The sequence below is a fragment of the Anolis sagrei genome, chromosome X, assembly GCF_037176765.1.
Source record: "Anolis sagrei isolate rAnoSag1 chromosome X, rAnoSag1.mat, whole genome shotgun sequence".
NCBI classification, from domain to species: Eukaryota; Metazoa; Chordata; class Lepidosauria; order Squamata; family Dactyloidae; genus Anolis; species Anolis sagrei.
In genome coordinates this window covers 84,264,711-84,289,422 of record NC_090034.1, presented here as the reverse complement: position 1 = coordinate 84,289,422, position 24,712 = coordinate 84,264,711, and the positions used below count along the sequence as shown (strand labels likewise).

Sequence of the window (24,712 nt, the reverse complement as noted above, 5' to 3'; positions counted from 1 at the left end):
GCATTCTACGTTCACTGTGCTTTAGCTTTCGTGTCAAGTCTTTTAATATGTGCTTTTAAGGAATGCATTTTACATAATGGTGTATTTTAACAATGTTGTGCCCTGCCTTGAGCCAACTCCACAAAGTCCCTTGGCCATATAATGATGATGATAATTATTATATTATTATTATTTCATTGTCAGGAGCAACTTGAGAAACTGCAAGTTGCTTCTGGTTTGAGAGAATTGGCCATCTGCAAGGACATTGCCCCAGGGACGCCCTGATGTTTTGATGTTTTACCATACTGTAGGGGACTTCTCTCATGTCCCTGTATGACAGAGCCCATCCACGCTCTATCTGAATTTGAACCTCTGACCTGTTGGTCTTCAGTCCTGTTGGAATAAGGCTTTAACCCGCTGTGCTACCGGGGGTTCCCAACTATAATAATGATGGCACAGCAGGTTAAAGCACTGAGCTGCTGAACTTTCTAACCAAAAGGTCAGCGGTTCGAATCCGGGGAATGGGGTGAGCTCCTGCTGTTAGCCTCAGCTTCTGCCAACCTAGCAGTTCAAAAACATGCAAATGTGAGTAGATCAATAGGTACCACTCCAAAGGGAAGATAACATCACTCCATGCAGTCATGCCAGGCACATGTCTTTGGAGGTGTCTATGGTCAACACTGGCTCTTCGGCTTAGAAATGGAGATGAGCACCACCCCCCACCGCAGAGTCGGACACGACTGTACTTAATGTCAATGGGAAATCTCTACCTTTACCTTTATTATAGTCCTCAGCTTTCCTCCTTTCACAAATAACCTCTGAAGCTTCACATTTCTCGTGTTTCTCAACCTTTCAACTCTATGTCTTTTGGACTTCAACTCCCAAAAGCCCCTTGGCTGATTGTCTGAGATTCTGGGACCTGAAATCGAATGCTGCCAATTCAAGATTCTCATTCGTTTTGCACAGAATTCACCAAAATCACAACCAACAATGGGGGGAAGACATGAAAACGTGCTTTCCTTGATATATACTACTTTCTCTGCAGAAGAGGAAACCTGGCTGCAAACTTCAAGGCCGGGAAGATGCTTGGGGCAAAATCCCAGTCTCTCAAATGGGAAGGGAGTGGAGAGCACCCTTAGGGCTGGTGGTAATGATAATCCAGGTAGGAATGCAGCTTCAAACGCCTCGGCAACACAGAAGCCACACCAAAAAGGATTCTCACAGGTCACCAAACAGAAGCAAGCAATGTGCAGACATATCTAATGCTCAACAAACCTGCGGTATGAAGGACGCAAGGGGCTAAAGGTGTGTTCTGGGTTTCTTCTAGAAGAAGTACAATTAAATGCAATATTAAGACTCAGGACTATATAGCTAAGATTGGGACTCCTCTTACTTTGGTCTATATGGCATGATGCCTCAATCTGCAGAAAATACATTCCCAGATTTTGCAAAAACCACAGGCAATCGCAAACCCTATTGAAATGAAGGACCTCCTGTCCAAGATCATAGAGTTACGCTGGAGGACCTAGAAAATGCCTAGAGGTGACATGTTATGTCCATCCTGGATAAATGACCCAAGGACACCATAGAGTTGTGTCTGAGGACCCCAAAAATGCCTAGAGAGGCCATATTTTGTCAGACGCAGATAGCAGCCCCGTGAACACAGGGATCTGTTCTTTATGTGATATTATTATTCCCCATACAAAGAGAGCTCCTTATTTCAAACGCCTGTTCTATTTCAGTCCAGCCTCCTCTGGGTTTCACTCTGCTTTTCCGGAGGCATCTCTCAGCTGCACTCCTTCTTTGATGCCTTAACAGATCTAAATAGAAATAGACCTGTCTTCCCTCCCTTCTTTCCTTCTATCCTCCTATTTCTCCTTCCCTCTTTTCTTCCTTCTCCCCTTTTTCTTTCCTTCCTTCCATCCTTCCTTTCTTTTTCTTCTTCTCTTCTTTCCCTTCCTTCCTTTCCCTCCTTCTATCATTCTTCCCTCAACTGATCAGTCTTTGCAGACGCCTTGACCTTATGGCTAGAAATGCCATGAAGATCTTTGCCTCCTTGGACCAGTGACACCAGTAAACACCAGGCAGGGCAACTGGTCTAGCTCCTTGCTAAGAGAAAGGGAAGGGCCCTGGGTGCGAATCCAAGGCCCCATTTCCAGCCTTTCTCTTCTCCCCCAAGCCCCGCTCTCCTCTCCATCTGCACAGGCCTTCCCCTTCCTTTTCCCAGCAGGGTTTCCCTCAGCAGCCAGGCCTTTCCGCCTTCCTTCCTTCCATTACCTCCTTCTTTCTTTCCTTCCAAGTCTTGGCATCTCTGACTAAATAGAAATAGGCCTTACTTCCCTCTCTTTCTTTCCTTCTGTCCTTCTTGTTCTCCTTCCTTCCCTCCTTTCCTTCCTTATTTCCTTCTTCTCTTTTCCCCTTCCTTTGTCCCTTCCTTCCCTTTTCTCCTTTATTCACTCCTTCCTTCTTGCCTTCCTTCCTTTTCCTTCCTCCGCTCTCCTTTTTCCTCCCTTCCTTCTCTCTCTCCTTTTCCCTCCTTCCCTTCCTTCCATCTTCCTTCCTTTTCTACCTTCTTCCTCTATCCTCTTTTTCCTCCTTCCTCTTTCCTTTTCCCCTATTCTTCCTTCACCCCTCCCTTCTGTTCTTCCTTCTTTCCCTCTTTTCTCCCTTTCTCTCTCTCTTTCCTTTCTTTCTTTCCTTTTTCATCCTCCCCTCTTTTCTCCCTTCTTTCCTTCCTTCTCTCTACTTTTCCTTCCCTCCTTCCCTCTTTTCTCCCTTTTCTAAGTTATTGACTCCTTCCTCTTTCCTCCCCTTCTTCCTTCTCTCCCTCCCTTCTTTCCTTCATTCCCTCCTTCCTCCCTTTTCTCATTCATTCACTCCTTCCTTTTTCTCCCTTCCATTTTTCCCTTCCTTCTTTCCTCCCTTTTCTCCTTTATTCACTCCGTCATTCCTCTTTCCTTCCTTCCCTTCTTTCTTCTCTCTCTTCCTTTTCCTTTCCTTCGCTCTCGCCTCTCGTTTATTCACTCAATCCTTCCTCTTTCCTCCCCTTCTTCCTTCTATCCCTCCCTTTTCCTTCCTTCTCTTCCTTCATTCCTTCCTTTTCTCCTTTATTCATGTCTTCCTAACTCTTTCCTCCCCTTCCTCCTTCTATCCCTTCCTTTTCCTTCCTTCCCTTGCTTCATTCCTTTTCTCCTTTATTCATGCCTTCCTAACTCTTTCCTCCCCTTCTTCCTTCTATCCCTTCCTTCATTCCTTCCTTTTCTCCTTTATTCATGCCTTCCTTCCTCTTTCCTCCCCTTCTTCCTTACTTCTCTCCCTTCTTCCCTTCCTTCCCACTTTTCTCCTTTATTCACTCCTTCCTTCCTCTTTCCTCCCCTTCTTCCTTCTATCCCTTCCTTCATTCCTTCCTTTTCTCCTTTATTCATGCCTTCCTTCCTCTTTCCTCCCCTTCTTCCTTACTTCTCTCCCTTCTTCCCTTCCTTCCCACTTTTCTCCTTTATTCACTCCTTCCTTCCTCTTTCCTCCCCTTCTTCCTTCTATCCCTTCCTTCATTCCTTCCTTTTCTCCTTTATTCATGCCTTCCTTCCTCTTTCCTCCCCTTCTTCCCTTCCTTCCCACTTTTCTCCTTTATTCACTCCTTCCTTCCTCTTTCCTCCCTTCTTTCCTTTCTTCTCTCTCTACCTCCCTTTCCTTCTCTCCTTTCCTTCCTTCTCTCCCTCCCTCTTCCTTCCTTTCCTCCTACCTTCTTCTTTCCAGGCCTTGGAATCCCTTCATACATACATACATACATACATGTAGAGAGAGGCAGCCTAGAACACAATCACATGCACACAAAACACACAGGACACAACCCAATGCACCCGAAACTTTGCTGGTTTTCATGGGGAGGCAATGAGGAAGGAAGGAGCCGGTAGAGAGCAACTGCAATAAGAAGGAAGAGAAGAGGAAGAGAGCCCTCCTCTTTCCTCTCCTCCCTCTCCCTCTCTTCTTACCTTTGTATCTCTCCAGGACGTCCTCATAGGCCTGGACGAACTCCTTCTCCTGGGAGCGGGTCAGGGGCAGCTGGCCAGGGACGTAGCCGGCCATGGCTCCAAAGGGAAGGAAGGAAAGAAGGAAGGAGGGAAGGAAAAAGGGAGGGAAGGAAGGAAGGAGGGAAGGAGGGAGGCCCTTCCCTCCTAAGAATCAAGAAGAAGAAGAAGAACCAGGAGCAGTCGCGTCGGCGTCCCTTCCTCCTTCTCTTTTTCTCCTCCTCCTCCTCTTCCTCTCCTTCTTCCTCCCTTTCCTTCTATTCCTCCTCCTGCTTCAGCTTCTCCTTCTTCTCTTCCGAGGCTCCTCCCAGCCGCCGGTTTCCCTCGCCCACTGACGCCGCCAAGGACCCCACCGCGACACACAGTGGCCGACAGCGGTATTGCAATTGGGAGAGAAAAAGGGAAGAAAAGGGGAAGGAGCCCACAGGACGTCACGTGGACAAAAAGGGGCGGGCGCACGCTGCACCAGCTGACCTGCTCCCTCCCTCCCTCCCCATCTCTTCTGCTCAAGTCTTCTTGAATAATTGGGTTGCTCGAGAAGCATTCTCTCCTGACGTTTCGCCTCCATCCTCAAAGGTTGTGAGGTCTGTTTGGAAACTAGGCAAGTGGAATCTGTAGAATGATGTCCAGGGTGGGAGAAAGAATTCCTGCTTGTTGGAGGCAAGTGTGAATGTTGCCATTGGCCACCTTGATGAGCATTTAATGGCCTTGCAGCTTCAAAGCCTGGGGGAATCCTTTGTTGTCAATTCCAAACAAGAAACCAAGAAACCTCCCAACAAAGGATTCACGCAGGCAGGAAGTAGCCAGGTTTTGAAGTTGCAAGGTTATTCAGTGCTAATCAAGCTGGCCAATTGCAACATTAACACTTGCCTCAATTGAATATCCTTGAATAGTCTTGCAGCATCAAAACCTGTCTGCTTCCTGCTTGGGGGAATCCTTTGTTGGGAGGTGTTAGCTGGCCCTGATTGATTCTTGTCTGGAATCTCCCTGTGTTTTGAATCAGGAGATAATGTTTCTGGAACACGGCCATACAGCCCGGAAAAGTCAATTCCAGACAGGAAACAATCAGAGTCAGTTAACACCCCCCAACAAAGGATTCACCCAGGCAGGAAGTAGCCAGGTTTTGAAGTTGCAAGGCTATTCAATGCTAATCGGGCTGGCCAGTTGCAACATTCAAACTTGCCTCAATTGAATGTCCTTGAATAGTCTTGCAGCGTCAAAACTTGGCTGCTTCCTGCCTGGGGGAATCCTTTGTTTGGAGGTGTTAGCTGGCCCTGATTGATTCTTGTCTGGAATCTCCCTGTATTTTGAATCAGGAGAGAATGTTTCTGGAACATGGCCATACAGCGCAGAAAAATCAATTCCAGACAGGAAACAATCAGAGCCAGTTAACACCTCTCAACAAAGGATTCGCCCAGGCAGGAAGTAGCCAGGTTTTGAAGTTGCAAGGCTATTCAATGCTAATCAAGGTGACCAACTGCAACATTCACACTTGCCTCAAGCAGACAAGAGTTCTTTCTCACACCCTGGGCATTCCACAGATATATAAACCTCACTTGCTTAGTTTCCAACAGACCTCACAACCATAGATGTGGGCGAAACATCAGGAGAGGATGCTTCTGGAATATAGCCATACAGCCCAGAAAACTCACAACCCAATAATAATAATAATAATAATAATAATACCTTGCTTTTCTGAACTCTATATAGGTTCATAGATTTATTATTATTATTATTATTATTATTATTATTTATATCCTGCTTTTTCTATTTTGGTGCATCTCATTGTTATTATTTGGAGCCTCTTGAACAAATGTGGCTCAGCGCTATGGGACTCCTGGGAGTTGTAGTTTTGCAAGGCCACTTAAGCCTTCTCTGCCAAAAAGGGCTGGTCCCCCACTAAACTCCTAGGATCCAATAGCATAGATCTACATTAATTCAAGTGGGTGGGGTTGGTTGCCACATGCTGTGATGGTCTCCTCTTTGGGAGAATTCAGAATATTGTTCAAAAAGGGGGAGAAGCATAGAGTTGAAATAAGGGCTTTAGCGCCACCTTGTGGACGAGTCTGAGCAGTGCAAGTCCTGTAAATAAAGAGCATCTTACTTACTACTTAGGCGATCCCTCGTTGGACGAGTAAGATGGTCTTCCATGATGGGTTTCCTTATGGATTCGTAGGTGGCTGTGGAGCCCTATTCTTGACCCGCATCTTCTCCCACAGTGAAGGCATTGGTTTCCAAGTGGAAGGCGGTCCCGGTCAGGGTTGGCTTGACGCGCCTTCCTCCTGGCACGTTTCTCTCTTTCACCCTCCACTCGTGCCTCCTCAAATTCTGCAGCACTGCTGGTCACAACTGACCTCCAGCTGGAGCGCTCAAGGGCCAGGGCTTCCCAGTTCTGTGTCTATGCCAGAGATTTTAAGGTTGGCTTTGAGGCCATCTTTAAATCTTTTTTCCTGTCCACCAACGTTCTGTTTTCCATTCTTGAGTTCGGAGTAGAGCAATTGCTTTGGGAGATGGTGGTCAGGCATCCAGACAACGTGGCCGGCCCAGCGGAGTTGATGTTGGAGGACCATCGCTTCAATGCTGGTGGTCTTTGCTTCTTCCAGCACGCTGACGTTTGCCTGCCTATCTTCCCAGGAGATTTGCAGGATTTTCCGGAGGCAGCGCTGATGGAATTGTTCCAGCTGCTGCATGTGACGTCTGTAGACAGTCCACGTTTCACAGGCATATAGCAGGGTTGGGAGGACAATAGCTTTATAGACAAGCACCTTGGTATCCCTACGGATGTCCCGGTACTCAAACACTCTCTGCTTCATTCGGGAAAATGCTGCACTTGCAGAGCTCAGGCGGTGTTGTATTTCGGTGTCGATGTTGACTTTGGTGGAGAGGTGGCTGCCAAGGGAGCGGAAATGGTCAACATTTTCTAATGTTACACCATTAAATTATATCTCTGGCATTGGAGAGGGGTTGGCTGGTGACTGCTGGAATAGCACTTTGGTTTTCTCGATGTTCAATGACAGGCCGAGCTTTGTGTATGCTTCTGCGAAGGTGTTTAGAATGGCTTGTAGATCTTCTTCTGAATGCGCACAGACGACATTGTCGTCAGCATACTGGAGTTCTATAACAGATGTTGTTGTAACCTTGGTTTTGGCTTTCAGTCTGCTGAGGTTAAACAGCTTGCCATCCATCCGATAGATGACTTCCACTCCGGTGGGAAGCTTCCCGTCAACAAGGTGAAGTATAATAGTGATGAAGATGGAGAATAGAGTTGGGGCAATAACACATCCCTATTTGACACCGGATTCCACCTTAAATGGGTCACTTTGGGAGCCATTGCTGTCCCAGACTGTTGCCATCATGTCATCATGGAGGAGTCGCAGGATGTTCACAAATATTGTGATGGTCTCCTCTTTGGGAGAATTCAGAATATTGTTCAAAAAGGGGGAGAAGCATAGAGTTGAAATAAAGGCTTTGGCGCCACCTGGTGGACGAGTCTGAGCAGTGCACGTCCTGTAAATAAAGAGCATCTACACCAGGCATGGACAAACTTTGGCCCTCCAGGAGTTTGGACTTCAACTCCTACCATTCCTAAAAGGGGAAAAGCAGGGGCCTGAGCCTATTAGGAATGGTGGGAGTTGAAGTCCAAAACACCTGGAGGGCCACAGTTTCCCCAGACCTGAATTTTCTTTTGGGTGGCATTTGCCTTTCTGTTGGCCATAGCTATACATAATACTCTCAGCCCACAAACGGGATGCAATTCCAGATCCAGGGATGTCATGCTACCTCTCTATTCTTCCTTGGTTAGACCACACCTGGAATACTGTGTCCAATTCTGGGCACCACAATTGAAGAGAGATGTTGGCAAGCTGGAATGTGTCCAGAAGAGGGCGACTAAAATTATCAAGGGTCTGGAGAACAAGCCCTATGAGGAGCGGCTTAAAGAGCTGGGCATGTTAACCTGCAGAAGAGAAGACTGAGAAGAGACATGAAAGTGATATATAAATATGTGAGGGGGAGTCATAGGGAGGAGGGAGCAAGCTTGTTTTCTGCGGCCCTGGAGACTAGGATGTGGAGCAATAGCTTCAAACTACAGGAAAGGAGATTTCACCTGAACATTAGGAAGAACTAATGTTCTTCCGGAGGTTTAGCACAGCTGATAAATCATCAGCAATTATAAGATCTATCAACCAAAAGGTTGCAAGTTTGAAGCCCCGGGTTGGCGTGAGCTGCCAACTATCAGCCTAGCTCATTGTTTACCTAAGCAATTCGGAAACAGCTTTAGCTGTGATTAGAGAAATTAGGTACTGCTAAAAGCGGGGGAGGTGTTTTATGACGCCATAAAGAAAGAAGATCAGAAAATGCTGGGTGACCAAAAGGAAGGAGGAAGTCCTGATGGCTCTTCATCTTAAAGGAAAGAGCAACAACACCCCCTGGACTCGAGCCCAACCTTCCATGGCACCAAAAACAGCTGGACACTGAGTCGAAACAAACTACCTCCTTCTGTTCTGTCTGTCTGTGTATTGTCTATACAAAGCGGCATTGAATGTTTGCCGTGTATGTGTACTGTGATCCGTCCTGAGACCCCTTTGGGGTGAGATATTATTATTATTATTATTATTATTATTATTATTATTACTTCCTAACTGTGAGAGCTGTTCAGCAGTGGAATTCACTGCCCCAGAGTGTAGTGGAAACTCCTTCTATGGAGGCTTTTAAACAGAGGCTGGATGGCCATCTGTCAGGTGTGCTTTGAATGCAATTTTCCTGCTTCTTGGCAGAGGGTTGGACTGGATGGCCCATGAGGTCTCTTCCAACTCTATGATTCTATGATTCTAATTCAATGGGAAGAAAAGGCACACAGTACTGTCCCTTTAATTGATGCCTATTTGAACAGAGGGAGGCTTGTGCAATAAGCAGAAATTTGCAACCATTGCTCTGCATGCACAGTCACGGTCAGGGCATGCTTTAGCAAAAAAAAAAATGACATTTGCAAAAGTAAGACCTAAACGTGAGGGAAACACAGCCGTTAATGACACAATTTCTTTACTTTTCCCAAAATGGGAGTTTCCAAAACTTTGCTCAACTCCTGAAGACAGAAAGGAGAAGGGCATTTCTTTTGGAGCCGGGTCTCCTCATTCTGGATGGAGGAACCCATTCTCTTCCCCCCTGCATCTTTTGATGGGTCCGTAACCATGGCAACCGGGAGAAGGGTTACTCAGCCATTTGCGTTGCCGTGGAAACTTGAAAAAAGCCTGGGTCCTTCCAGTGCAATGGCAGTCCTCCCTTTTGGGGCGTTTTTTGGGGCTGAGAGAGACTTCCCTTTCACGCCAGACAATATTTGGATACAGTCTAAGGGACTGTGAAGGGACAGAGAGAAAGATGGCGGCTTGAGTCCCTTTGGGAAGATAGGACAGAATATAAATAAATTATTATTATTATTATTATTATTATTATTATTATTATTACTAGCTGGACCCGCCATGCGTTGCTGTGGCCAACCTTCCCTCCCTTTTTCTCTCTTTCTCTCTCTCTTTCTTTCTTTCTTTCTCCCCTTCCTTCCTTCCCTCTTTTTCTTTCCCTTCTTCTTTCTTCCTTCTCTACCTGTTTCTTTTCTCACTTCCTTTACTCTTTGGTTCCATCCTGTCTTGTCTCTTTCCTTCTTTCCTTCCCTCCCTCTTTCTCTCTTTCATTCCTGCTCTCCTTCCTTGCCTCTTTCACTTTTTTATTTCATCCTCTCCCTCCTTCTCTCCTTCCTTCCTTCTCTACCCTTCTGTCTTTCCTTCTTTATCTCCTTCCCTCCTTCTTTCCCTCCTTCTCTCCTTCCTTCCTTCTCTACCCTTCTTTCTTTCTTTCCTTCTCACCTTCCCTCTTTCTCTCCCTCCTTCTCTCCTCCCTTCCTTCTCTACCCTTCTTTCTTTCTTTCTCTCCTTCCCTCCTTCCTCCCCTTCTTCTCTCCCTCTTTCTCTTCCTCTTTCTCTCCCTCCTTCCTTCTCTACCTTTCTTTCTTTCCTTCTTTCTCTCCTTCCCTCCTTCTTTCCCTTCTTCTCTTCCTCCTTCCTTCTCTGCCCTTCTTTCTTTCCTTCCTTCTCTCCTTCCCTCTTTCTCTCCCTCCTTCTCTTCCTCCTTCCTTCTCTACCCTTCTTTCTTTCCTTCCTGCTCTCCTTCCATCCCTCCTTCTCTCCCTTCCTTCGTCCTCTCTGTGTATGTGTTTTGTGTATGTATGTGGATATATGTGTGTATATATGTGTGTTTGTGTATATATATGTGGTTTTGCGCATGCGTTGTAATGTTGGTTTTTGTGTTTTTTTAAGTCCCTTCCGCTGTGTTTTTCAATTTTTTTATGAGTGATGGTCACTCATTGGCCTGAGAGGTGTCTTGTGTACAAATTTGGTGTCAATTCGCCCAATGGTTTTTGAGTTCCGTTAATCCCACAAACATTACATTTTTATTTATATAGATTATTATTATTATTGCAAAAAGCACCTAAATGGGAGCTTTGGGTGCATCTACACTGTGAAATGAATGCAGTTTGACCCCACTTTGATTGCCAAGGCTCAATGCTATGCATTCCTGGGTTTTGTAGCTTACATTCCTTGGCAGAGAAGTCTAAAGACCTTGTAAAACCACAACTCCCCGGATTCTATAGCCATGACTCAGGGCAATTCATATGGTACCAAGCTGCATTCATCCTGCAAATAAGATGCACCAAAGAATAAAAAGTGGGATTTCAAAAATTGCAATTCAGAATTTGATTTACACACGCACACACACACACATATATATCCACACGCATACATACAAGTGCAATGTTACAGAGCCTCCAACATTAGGATGTTACATCCTATAGGTGGAATAGAATGTAGAATAGAATAGATTAGAATAGAATAGATACTGTGGAATGAATGCAGTTTGACACCATTTTGATCGCCATGGCTCAGTGCTATGGATTCCTGGGATTTGTAGTTTGCATTCTTTGGCAGAGAAGGCTAAAGACCTTGTAAAACTACAACTCCCAGGATTCCCTAGCCGTGACCCATTGCAGTTCAAAGCAGTACCAAACTGCATTCATTCATCATTGTAGATGCACGAAAGGATTTTTTTTTTGTCGTGTCAGGAGTGACTCCTGGTGTGAGAGAATTGGCCATCTGCAAGGACGTTGCCCAGGGGACGTCTGGATGATTTTGATGTTTTTATCATCCTTGTGGGAGGCTTCTCCTATGTCCCCGCATGAGGAGCTGGAGCTGGTAGAGGGAGCTCATCCGCCTCTCCCCGGATTCGAACCTGTCGGTCTTCAGTCCTGCCGGCACAGGGGTTTAACCCACTGCGCCACCGGGGGCTCCTATCTTCAAAAAATGCAATTCAGAATCTGAATATTATATGTGTTACATTTATATATAGTACATGTGTTACTCTGGCATAGACACTGAGAACTGGGTAGCCCTGGCTCTTGAGCGCTCCAGCTAGAGGTCAGCTGTGACCAGCAGTGCTGTAGAATTTGAAGAGGCACGAATAGAGGACAAAAGAGAGAAATGTGCCCAGAGGAAGGCGTGTCAAGCCAACCCCGACCGGGATCGCCTTCCACCTGGAAACAATGCCCTCACTGTGGGAGAAGATGCAGGTCAAGAATAGGGCTCCACAGTCACCTACGGATCCACCGCCAGTACACCGATCTTGGAAGACAATCCTACTCGATCAATGAGGGATCGCTTAAGTAAGTAAATAAGTGTGTATATATACACACACACACACACAGAGAGATGCAATATTACAGAGCCTCCAACATTTGGCTATTTAATCCTATAGGTGGAATAGAATAATAGAACCATTGGCTCAATACATTGAATCAATACATAGCTCTTCATTGGGTCTCCTCTAACAACAGGAAAGAGGAGGGCAACTAAAATGATCAAAGGGCTGGAGAACAAGCCCTATGAAGAGCGGCTTAAAGAGCTGGGCATGTTTAGCCTGAAGAAGAGAAGGCTGAGAGGAGACATGATAGCCATGTATAAATATGTGAGAGGAAGTCACAGGGATGAGGGAGCAAGCTTGTTTTCTGCTTCCCTGGAGACTAGGGCGCGGAACAATGGCTTCAAACTACAAGAAAGGAGATTCCATCTAAACATTAGGAAGAACTTCCTGACCGAGAGCTGTTCAGCAGTGGAACTCTCTGCCCCAGAGTGTGGTGGAGGCTCCTTCTTTGGAGGCTTTTAAACAGAGGCTGGATGGCCATCTGTCGGGAGTGCTTTGAATGCAATATTCCTGCTTCTTGGCAGGGGATTGGACTGGATGGCCCATGAGGTCTCTTCCAACTCTATGATTCAGGCTACCAATCCAGCCCTCTCCATGGCATTTTACCGTATGCTTTCCTTTCAAACAAATGAAGCAAGCTGCTTCCCTCCCAGCTTTATTTGAAAGGGCCTCTTTTTATTTTGTTTTGAGACGCATCCCTTTGCTGACACTCTGTCAGCTCACCAGAAAGTAATGCTGTTTCCCTTTTTAGCACATTCCAGCTCTCAAGCGCTTGCTGCAGCCGTTTCACACATTGTGGGCCTGATTGAAGGCGTCATCCTTCCCTGAAAAGGAGGGAAGCGTCTGTTGTGTGAAGTGAGGCGGTGCATGGCTTGTGTGCCTTCAGAGGAGGAGGAGGAGGAAGCCCCATCGCCCAGCCATTTGGGGCAGGCCCCCAAACCACTCCAATGCTGCCTGACCTACATCCCTGCACCCCATTGCTTTCGATCGCCTGCGCTGTCTGTGACAACTCCCGCTCAATGTCACCAGTTCCACAGTGCTTTGTAGCTTAGACACATGGAAAGAAGGGATAGACAGATAGATAGATAGATAGATAGATAGATAGATAGATAGATAGATAGATAGATAGATAGAGGAAAGAGAGCGGGAAGGACTGGCAAGATGGAGAGGTAGGAGGACTGGCAAGATAGATATGGACTGGAAATAGATAGATAGATAGATAGATAGATAGATAGATAGATAGATAGATAGATAGATAGAGGAAAGACAGAGGGAAGGACTAGAGAGGTAGATTGATATGGACCAAGAATAGATGATTGACAGATAGATAGCAGAAAGAGAGAGGGAAGGGCTGGAGAGGTAGCTAGATATGGACTGAAGATAGATAATAGATAGATAGATAGATAGATAGATAGAGGGAGAGAGAGAGAGAGAGAGAGAGAGAGAGAGATAAGAAAGAGCAGGAAGGACTGGAGAGATGGAGAGAGAGAAAGACTGATGAGATAGATAGCTATGGACTGGAGATAGATGATAGGTAGGTAGATAGATAGATAGATAGATAGATAGATAGATAGATAGATAGATAGATAGATAGATAGATAGATAGATAGAGGAAAGACAGAGGTGAGGACTAGAGAGGTAGATAGATATAGACTGAAGATAGATGACTGGCAGATAGAAGAGATCGGGAAGGACTGGAGAGATGGGGAGAGAGAGAAGAACTAGTGAGATAGATATGGACTGGAAATAGATAGATAGATAGATAGATAGATAGATAGATAGATAGATAGAGGAAAGAGAGAGGGGAGGACTGGTGAAATAAATATGGACTGAAGATAGATGATAGGGAGAGAGAGAGAGAGAAAAATAAGCAGAGCGGGAATGTCATCTTCTAAACCACGTTTCCTTCTACTACTAGTAGTAGGTACAGGAGACCGACGCTGACTCACAACAGGGAAGGACTGGAGAGATGGAGAGAGAGAAGGACTGGTGAGACAGATTGATATGGACTGGTAATCGTAGATGATATATAAGAAATAGATAGATAGATAGATAGATAGATAGATAGATAGACAGAGGGAAGGATTGGGCAGGTAGATAGATATATATGGCCAGACATAGACAGAAGATAGATAGATAGATAGATAGATAGATAGATAGATAGATAGATAGATAGATAGATAGGGGTACCAGATGATAAATATCACATATAATCTATGACATTTCAGAGCCTAAGAAAACCCTCTGAAGCCCACACATCACAGAGTGGCCCAACATCGTCAGTGGGTTTTCATCCAGTCCCTACATGGATTTCCAGGTCTGATTGGAGAGGTCTTTCTTTCAAACTCTGCCCAGGGAGGAGCCTGCACCCTCATAAAGGATGGAGAGAGAACCAGATTTTTGTGGGAGGGAAGAACCCGTTGTCTGCAAAGGGTTGCTGTCTGCTTTTACTGCCTTTGTTTCCAATGAATCCATAGCATTGGAGAAGAGAGCAGAGGCACGAAACTCCTATCTACAGCAGACCTCTGAATCTAAAAACATCATTTTCTTTCCCTTTGCATGAGTATTAAAAAACCCTTTCTGCCTGATGAGGAAGGCAACGGAAAGCAGGCATAACTCTCCCCCCAAACCCATTTTCCAGATCCCACTTTGCACAATGGATTTCTCAGAATCGCACTGCTTTGGAAACCACGACATTCACACATTTCTAGTTTTCAGCCAGAAAACCCAAGCAATTCTGTTGTGCACAGCCATACTTTTCCAATTCAGCTCCACTGGACTCCAATCCACAAGAGAAGGACTGTTAGTGCTTGGATTTATAGCACGCAAAGAGCAAAGGGAAGTGGAAATACAAATCAAAACAACTGGAGGAATTCACTACTGAGAACAGACAACGACAAGAAAGTATAGGAGGGAGATCTCCAGGAGAAATGCATGCAAACTGCTCCTTCACTTGCTGGGACACAAAGGGCGCATAGAATCATAGAATCATAGAATCAAAGAGTTGGAAGAGACCTCATGGGCCATCCAGTCCAACCCCCTGCCAAGAAGCAGGAATATTGCATTCAAATCACCCTCGACAGATGGCCATCCAGCCTCTGTTTAAAAGCTTCCAACGAAGGAGCCTCCACCACACTCCTGGGCAGAGAGTTCCACTGCTGAACGGCTCTCACAGTCAGGAAGTTCTTCCTCATGTTCAGATGGAATCTCTGAGGACTCCAAGATCTTTTTCACACATACTGCTCTCGAGCCAGGCATTGTCCCCCATTCTGTATCTTTGCATTTAGTTTTTCCTGCCAAAGAGGAGTATCTTGCATTTGTCACTGTTGAACTTCATTTTGTTAGTTTTGGCCAATCATCTCTCTAATCTGTCAAGATCGTTTTGAATCTACACTGGCCACTTAAATCGGTTTCAAACTGGCAGAGAAGGAAGCAGTTTCAAATCTTTTTTAAAAAATCTCCTTTCATATTTCACAATTCCCATGAAAGAAATGAGGAGTTTTGGTAGAGATGCTTACTCCCAAATGTTGAACTTTATGGACATTCTGAAAACTCAATTCTTCACTTCAAGTTTACTTGTGTTTTTAGTCCAAACATCTGCTTATTGGTTTATACTGGCATGCCTTAAGGGCTTGACTTCAGACTATTCCCGGACATTGTTTAAGTCAGTTTAAAGCCTTCCATGCTGCAGAGCACTTCCATTATATAGCCACTGGCTCTCAACCTGTGTTTGAACTGCATTAAATGGTCAGTGTAGACAGGCCCACTCCAACTGGATTCTGGGCATAGCAAAGTTGCGAACTATGGTATACCAAAAAGTCACAAAATCAGCAGCTAAAGGATTGTCTAAGGCTTTCATGGGCAGAATCACTGGGTTGCTGTGATTTTTCCTGGCTGTATGGCCATGTTCCAGAAGCATTCTCTCCTGACATTTCGCCCACATCTATGGCAGGCACCCTCAGAGTTTTTGTTGTTATTATTATTACTATTATTATTAGTAGCCCACTTTTCTCTCTTAAATTAAGACTCAGAGCACTGGCAACACTTCTTACATCTATTTCTTCATATCAATTACAAGGATTGTTGCAGTGGTGTAGGAATGGTCAGGCTGTGGACCTGACCATTCCATAGGGAGTATAAATTGATGTTTTATATAAACACCAAAAATGTCCATATCTCTACTATACTAATGGGAAGAGTGATGTTGTCCCAGCTTTTGGTACCATCATGTCATCCTTCTCTGAGCAAAGATAGAATAAAAAAACAGAACAACAACAACAATGCAGCACCCAGCTTTTGACACCACCATGCCATCCTCCTTCTCTGAGCAAAGAGAGTATAAATAAACAGAACAACAACAACAACAACAACAATGTAGCACACAGCTTTTGGCACCACCATGCCATCCTCCTTCTCTGAGCAAAGAGAGTATAAATAAACAGAATAATAATAATAACAACAACAACAACAACAACAATGTGGCACACAGCTTTTGGCACCACCATGCCATCCTCCTTCTCTGAGCAAAGAGAGTATAAATAAACAGAATAATAATAATAATAATAACAACAACAACAACAACAACAATGTGGCACCCAGCTTTTGGCACCACCATGCCATCCTCCTTCTCTGAGCAAAGAGAGTATAAATAAACAGAATAATAATAATAATAACAACAACAACAACAATGTGGCACACAGCTTTTGGCACCACCATGCCATCCTCCTTCTCTGAGCAAAGAGGGTATAAATAAACAGAATCACAACAACAGCAACAACAATCTAGCACCCAGTTTTTGGCACCACCATGCCGTCCTCCTTCTCTGAGCAAAGAGGATATAAATCAGTGGTTCCCAGCCTGTGGTCCATGGACCACCACTGGTCCCCAAGAACAAAAATATGGTCCACAGCCTGACCATTCCTACACCAGTGCAACAAGAGTGACTGGTCTCGTGATTCCCTCTTATAGTAGGTACAGGTAAAGGTTTTCCTTTAACATTAAGTCCAGTTGTGTCTGACTCTGGGGGTTGGTGTTCATCTCCATTTCTAAGCTGAAGAGCCGGTATTGTCCATAGGCACCTCCAAGGTCATGTGGCCGGCATGACTGCATGGAGTGCCGTTACCTTCCTGCCGGAGCAGTACCTATTGACCTACTCAAATTTGCATGTTTTCAAACTGCTAGGTTGGCAGAAGCTGGGCCTAACAGTGGGAGCTCATGCCACTCCCCGGATTCGAACCTGCGACCTTTTGGTCAACAAGTTCAGCAGCTCCGCAGTTTAACCCATTGTGCCACCAGGGGATTTTATAGTGCCAAGGCTTATTAAATATGGTTTTTTGTAAACAAGCAGATGGCAACTACTGGATGGAATATGTTCTGTATTGGAAACTAGAGCTGATGTTGTCTGTCCAATGCAATTTTCTGAATCAGCATCCCACTGAATCTAAAGTTGACCAAAACTCAATTCGTAATTCTTTTGGTGACCTGTAGGCAGCTTACGATACTGTAAACCACCACCTCCTCCTGAGAAAAATGTATAATATCAGAAAGGACTAACATCTCACCTGCCTCATAGGAAACCTGCTACAAAACAGGAGCTTCTTTGTTGAGTTCCAGGGCCAGAGAAGCAGATGGCGGAAAGAGAAGAATGGCCTGCCTCAGGGGAGCGTGCTTGCTCCATCCATGTTCAACATTTACACAAATGACCAGCCACTGCCAGAAGGGACAGAGAGCTTCATCTATGCTGATGATCGTGCCATTACCGCTCAAGCAGGGAGCTTTGAGATGGTTGAACAGAAGCTCTCCGAACCTCTAGGTGCTCTTACTGCCTATTACAGGGAAAACCAGCTGATCCCATCTAAAACACAAACATGTGCCTTTCACCTTAAAAACAGACAAGCATCCCGAGCTCTGAAGATCACCTGGGAAGGAATCCCACTGGAGCACTGCAGTGCACCCAAATACCTGGGAGTCACTCTGGGCTGTTCTCTGACCTACAAGAAGCACTGCCTGAATATCAAGCAAAAAGTGGGTGCTAGAAACAATATCATACGAAAGCTGACTGGCGCAACCTGGGGATCACAACCAGACACAGTGAAGACATCTTCCCTTGCGCTATGCTACTCTGCTGCTGAGTATGCATGCCCAGTGTAGAACACATCTCACCACACTAAAACAGTGGATGTGGCTCTGAATGAGACATGCCACATTATCACGTGGTGTCTGCGCCCTACACCACTGGAGAAATTACACTGTTTAGCTGGTATTGCACCACCTGACATCCGCCAGGAAGTAGCAGCCAATAGTGAAAGGACCAAGGCAGAGACATCTCCAGCTCACCCCTTGTTTGGGTATCAGCCAGCACGTCAATGACTTAAATCAAGAAATAGTTTTCTAAGATCTACAGAGACACTCTGTAGATCGCTGGAACACCTCAGCAAGTGAGACTCCAAAAGTGGCAGGTTCAAACCCAGAACCTCAACCAATGGATGATACCAAATGAGAGACTCCCCCCCGGGCACACAGAAGACTGGGCGACTTGGAAGGCGCTGAACAGACTGCGCTCTGGCACCACGAGATGCAGAGCCAACCTTAAGAAATGGGGCCACAAAGTGGAGTCCACGACATGTGAGTGTGGAGAAGAGCAAACCACAGACCACCTGCTGCAATGCAACCTGAGCCCTGCTACATGCACAATGGAGGACCTTCTTGCGGCAACACCAGAGGCACTCCAAGTGACCAGATACTGGTCAAAGGACATTTAATGAACTCCCAAGCTTGCAAACTTTGTGTTTTTTTCTGTTTGTTTGTTTTGTTCTGTTAGAAATGTAATACAATGGTCTGGTTGCCTCTGACACGATAAATAAATACACTTTTGGTACTAATGTTGGAGAGTGATCCCTGGTCAAAGTGGTCCCTGGTCAAAAAAAGGTTGGGAACCACTTGTATAAATAAACACAACAACAACAACAACAATGCATTCTCCTTCTCCAAGCAAAGAGGGTATAAATAAAAACTGCAACAACAACAACAACAACAACAGTGCAGCACCCAGATGTTGGCACTGCCATGCCATCCCTTCTTCTCTGAGCAAAGGGGGCAAAGGGCAACCCTAAACAGAAAGCCCATCGGCCATCCTTGCAGGAGAGGATAATGGGTTTGCATGGCAAAAGAGAACCTCAGTGGTCCCAATGTGCCCCTAGCCGACGGACTTCCCTCTTTTGTGGCCACTTCACCTCAGTCTTGGCCTTCTGGGCCAAGAAGGAAGCACTGAGTCTGGATATCGTGAGTCTGGACCTTCATTTCAGATGGAGAAATGAGCAAGCAAGAAAAAGAAACGGTATGGAAATGAGTTGGATGCAGCTGGAAGAGAAAAAAAGGGGGATGGAAAGACGTACCAGGAAGTTCCAGGGAAGAATGGAAAGAAACAGAAGAATCAGAAGAAACAAATACCGCAGTCACACAGGCAGCTCCTTCTTGCATTCCTCTGTTTGCCAACAATGGTACATTCGCCCATTGTAAACCACTGTGCTCCATTTCTCAGCCTCTTTCCTAACCTTGGGTGCATCCACATTGCCAAATTAAAGTGATTTTGTCACTGCCATAGCTCAATGTTATAGAATACTGGAAGCTGTCATTCTAAAACCTTCTCTGCCAAAGAAGTCTGGTGCCTCACTTCAACTACAACTCCCAGGATCCCCCTAGCAGGAAAGTGGTGCCAAAACGAGTTAATTCTGCAGTGTAGCTGCACCCCCAAACCTCATTGGGTCTTATAAGTGGGAAGCATCAGTATGAATTCAATGAGAAAAACATGGAACAATAGAGAAATCCCGTTCTAGTTCAAAGTGTTGTACAGGAATGGGATTTGCTCGAGCAAAAACCATTCCTTGTCCTGCTGTGATTCATCCCAGAAACACGATCAAATTTTGGCTCATGGCCCAAGATCCAAATTAATTGATTTGTTCTTCAAAAAGCCGTTAAGACATTACAATCCCCAACGAACTCAAGCCAAAACAAAGAGATAGAGTCTTCAAAAAGAAACCACTTCCCAAGCACACCAAATATAGTCAAGCAACTGTCAATTACCCAAAATGTGGGGGGGGGGGGGGGGAGGGAGGGAGGAAGGGCAAGGCTTTGGACTTTGCAGCCACCATAGAAACAGATTCCTGAAAATGGCTTGGGATTCTGTAGGCCCCCAAAAAGCAACTTCTCCCATGTTATAGTTTTCAATGCAGCTTGGATAAAATTAAATCCCCAAATTAATTCATAGTTGGTGTCAATGCTAGATAGGGCATTGTTGTCCATAATCCCTGACCAGCCAGTGTTCCCCATTCATTCATGGCCAGAGGTTTGAGGATGCTGGGAGTTGTACTCCAAAGGTTTCCAAGCTGTGAGGCTTGATTGGAATACAACTTCCAGTATTCCCCATTCATTCATGACCAGAGGCTTGAGGGTGCTGGGAGTTGTAGCCCAAAGTTTTCCAAGCTGTGAAGCTTGATTGGAATGTAACTTCCAGTATTCACCATTCATTCATGACCAGAGGTTTGAGGATGCTGGGAGTTGTACTCCAAAGGTTTCCAAGCTGTGAGGCTTCATTGGAATACAACTCCCAGTATTTCCCATTAATTCATGACCAAAGGCTTGAGGATGCTGGGAGTTGTAGCCCAAAGTTTTCCAAGCTGTGAAGCTTGTTTGGAATACAACTTCCAGTATTCCCCGTTCATTCATGATCAGAGACTTGAGGATGCTGGGAGTTGTAGCCCAAAGGTTTCCAAGCTTTGAGGCTTGGTTGGAATACAACTCCCAGTATTCCCCATTCATTCATGACCAGAGGCTTGAGGACGATGGGAGTTGCACTCCAAAGGTTTCCAAGTAAAACTCCCACAATTCCCCATGCATTCACTCCCAGCGGTCATGTCTGATGAAAGGATGATGGGAGTTGTAGTCAAAATGGGTTTCCAAGCTTCAAAGCTTGAAGTAAAACTCTCCAATTCCCTACGCATTCACAATTGGTGGCCGTGCCATCCAGGAATGGATGGGAGTTGTAGCTGAAATAGTCTCCAAGTAAAACCCCCCAAATCCCCCTTTCATTCATGACTGGTAGCTGTGCTGGCTGGAGGATGCTGGGAGTTGTAGTCCAAAGGCTCCCAAGCTATGAAGCTTGGTTGGAAGTAAACTTCTCCACATTTCCCATTCACTCCTGAAGCAGGGGCCATGCTTGCTGAGAATGATGGGAGTTGCAGCCCAAAGGTTTCCAAGCAATACTCCCACAATTCCTCATTCATTCATGAAGCAGTGGCCACATTGACTATGGGGATGATGGGAGCTGCAACCTAAAGGTTTTCAAGCTAGCTAGATGAGTAGGAGGAAAACTCCAACAAAATAAAATAATTGAGAATATGATTCTTCAGGAAATCCAGACCCTCATATCCATTAAATATTTTGCTTTAAATAAATTCAATGTAACAGCCCAAATTGCAAGAATGTAAAATGCTGCCAAACTGTAGAAAGGATACAGTTAAATAGCAAAATATTATATACAACATCTATTTGACTATCAAAATATTCGACGTCCAAACAGAATGGTCAAATATTTACTTCCCGCCAAAGTTTTCTGCAACTTGAGCCCTAACAAAGCAGGCATAATAACAAAGAGCCATGTACCCTCTTCACTACTGTAACACGTAGCATTTCCAGTTACTTTCCAAAGTTATTTTAATTGCATTCATCCAACAAAGTAGATGCGCTGAAAGATACTTAGTAGCATTGCATACAGATGAAAGTAGTGGTGCTTTATGATTGATACAAAATAGTACTTTGAGGGGGCATCTGCACTATAGAATTGATGCACTTGGACACCACTGTCGTTGCGGTGGCTCAGTGCTATGGAATCATGGGAGTTGTAGTTCGGCATTCATGGGTATTGTCAGACTGCAACTCCCAGGATTCCAGGACATTGGGCCAAGGCACTTCAAGCAGCATTAATTTGAAAGTGTAGATGGACCCTGGCAAATGGAGGCAGGAGCTCTACTTCTTTGGTGAAAAGAGGACTCCGACTCCCAACATTCCTGGCTAATGGTCCTGCTGGCTGAGGCTTATGGGAGTTGAAGTCCCCATCCCTCCTTAAAGGAATGTGATGCAAACAGATATAGGCAGCCCCAAGTTATGAGCAAAATTGCTTGGGTAGGTGTGTTCTTAAGCTGAATTTGTATGTAAGTCAGAACAGAGGCATTTTTAAAGTGTACCTCCAAGCAAACATAGATAGATAGATAGATAGATAGATAGATAGATATCTTTATGTATATTGTTGTGATGTAACTTTTTTTTTGTTTTTTCATTTTGCGTATTGTATTTTTAGGCTTGGCGTTATGTTAGCCGCCCTGAGTCCCCTTTGGGGAGATGGTGGCAGGGTATTATTATTATTATTATTAGATAGATAGATAGATAGATAGATAGATAGATAGATAGATAGATAGATAGATGATATATACAGCTTTGGATCATATAGGGAAAGATTAACGCCCCTATGATGTTTCCTTTGCCATCTGTGCATCTGTTCAGAAGATTCCACATCACTTTCCATCCCTTTGAGAACTGGATTTTGGAAAATTTGGTTTGCTTGGAAACAAGGATTGGGGACAATGCCTCAGTGGAGAATCCTTTTCCCCATAATAACATGGGAATTAATTTCCCTTCCTAGAAGTAGGTTTCTCTCACTATCTGTTGTCTCAGCCCCATTCTTAACTATAAGTCGTTTGTAAATCAGATGTTTGTAACTTGGGAACGGCCTGTATTTCCTAACATCGTCACCCAGACCCATGTCTGACGAGGGGCCTCTTACCGGCGACCCTGACGACGGCCCTCTCGGCCGGGTCCAAGACGGAGTCCTGGCTTTTGCGCTTCTTCTGCTCATGGAGGGGCAGGTTCCAAGGCAAGGTGTCCCCCGGAGGGCAGGGACTGAGGCTGCCGGACCTCTCGCTCCGGAAGGACCGCTCACTCTTGCAGGACGGCTCACTCCGGAAGGACCGCTCACTCAGCGTCTCTTCGTCGGAAGAAGACATGGCCCCTTGGGACAGAGGTGGCCCCGGGCCCCCAGGAACAGGGAGGGTCTGTGAGAGAGAGACAGAGAGTCCAGAGTGAGACAGAGGCTCAAGGCAGAGGGAATACTGCCCTCAAGGGGATCGCAGAATCCTAGAGTATCTATGAATCCTAGAAGGACTCCCAAAGGCCATCCATTCCGAACCCCTTCTTGCCAGGCAGGAAAAGCACAATCAAAGCACTCCTGACAGACAGATATCCAGCCTCTTACTTTTCTGAATGAGGCTCTCTTATCATAGAATCATAGTGTTGGAAGGGGTTCCCAAGACCATCCAGTCCAACCCCCTTCTGCCAGGCAGGAAAAGCACAATCAAAACACACCTGACAGATGGCCATCCAGCCTCTTACTTTTCTGAATGACGCTCTCTTATCATAGAATCATAGTGTTGGAAGGGGCTCCCAAGGGTCATCCAGTCTAACCCCCCTTCATTCAGGTAGGAAAAGCACAATCAAAACACCCCTGACAAATGGCCATCCAGCCTCTTACTTTTCTGAATGCTTCTACCTTATCATAGAATCATAGTGTTGGAAAGGGCTTCCCAAGGCCATCCAGTCCAACCCCCTTCTGCCAGGCAGGAAAAGCACAATCAAAACACCCCTGACAGATGGCCATCCAGCCTCTTATTTTTCTGAATGAGTCTCTGTTGTCATAGAATCATAGTGTTGGAAGGGGTTCCCAAGGGCCATCCAGTCCAACCCCCTTCTGCCAGGCAGGAAAAGCACAATCAAAACACCCCTGACAGAGGGCCATCCAGCCTCTTATTTTTCTGAATGTGTCTCTGTTGTCATAGAATCATAGTGTTGGAAGGGGTTCCCAAGGGCCATCCAGTCCAACCCCCTTCTGCCAGGCAGGAAAGGCACAATCAAAACACTCCTGACAGATGCCATCCAGCCTCTTACTTTTCTGAACGAGTCTCTCTTGTCATAGAATCATAGTGTTGGAAGGGGTTCCCAAGGGCCATCTAGTCTAACCCTCTTCTGCCAGGCAGGAAAAGCACCATCAAAGCACACACACCCCAACACACACTCACACAGATATGGCCATCTAGCCTCTGCTTAAAGACATCCAGAGAAGGAAGTAGATAGATAGAAGATAAAACCATAGAATCCTAGAGTTGGAAGGGACTCCCAAGGGCCATCCAGTCCAACCCCGATCTGCCAGGCAGGAAAAGCATCATCAAAGCACCCCTAACAGATGGCCACTCAGCCTCTTACTTTACTAAATGAATCTCCCTTATCATAGAATCCTAGTGTTGGAAGGGGCTCCCAAGGGCCATCTAGTCCAACCCCTTTCTGCCAGGCAGGAAAAGCACCATCTAAGTTCTTCCAACAGGTGGCCATCTAGCCTCAATTTAAAGACCTCCAGAAAAATAGATAGATAGATAGATAGATAGATAGATAGATAGAACCTGGAATCATAGGATTGAAAGGGACTCCTAAAGGTCATCCAGTCTACCTCCCCTCTGCTGGTCAGGAAAAGCACAATCAATGCCCTCCCGACAGAATGCCATCCAACCTCTGTTTGAAGACCTCCAGAGAAGAAGAAGATAGATAGATAGATAGATAGATAGATAGATCTATAGAATCATAGCGTTGGAAGGGACTCCCATGGGCAATCCAGTACACCTCCTTCTGTCCTGCAGGAAAGTAGATAGATAGATAGATCTATCAAACCATGGAATCATAGGATTGGAAGGGAGCCCAAAGGTCATCCAGTCTACCTCCCTTCAGCCAGTCAGGAAAAGCACAATCAAAGCCTTCCCGACAGATGGTCATCCAGCCTCTGTTTGAAAACCTCCAGAGAAGAAGATAGATAGATAGATAGATAGATAGATAGATAATAGATAGAACCATAGAATCCAAGA

General features: G+C 45.4%; 1 protein-coding gene across 10 annotated transcripts in view; it reads right to left on the bottom strand.

Moving 5' to 3' along the window:
- Window positions 1-24,712, bottom strand: part of MACF1 (microtubule actin crosslinking factor 1) — a 398,178-nt gene that overhangs the window by 366,088 nt on the left and 7,378 nt on the right. For 9 of the 10 annotated variants that reach the window (XM_060784087.2, XM_060784094.2, XM_060784082.2 and 6 more), the window contains exon 2: window positions 22,591-22,858. In XM_060784087.2, the coding sequence (XP_060640070.2) occupies window positions 22,591-22,810 (220 nt within the window). In that variant the 5' untranslated portion in view covers window positions 22,811-22,858. Of the gene's footprint in view, window positions 1-3,971; window positions 4,342-22,590; window positions 22,859-24,712 lie in introns of those variants that run through there. The other variant, XM_060784083.2, reaches the window with a different exon arrangement.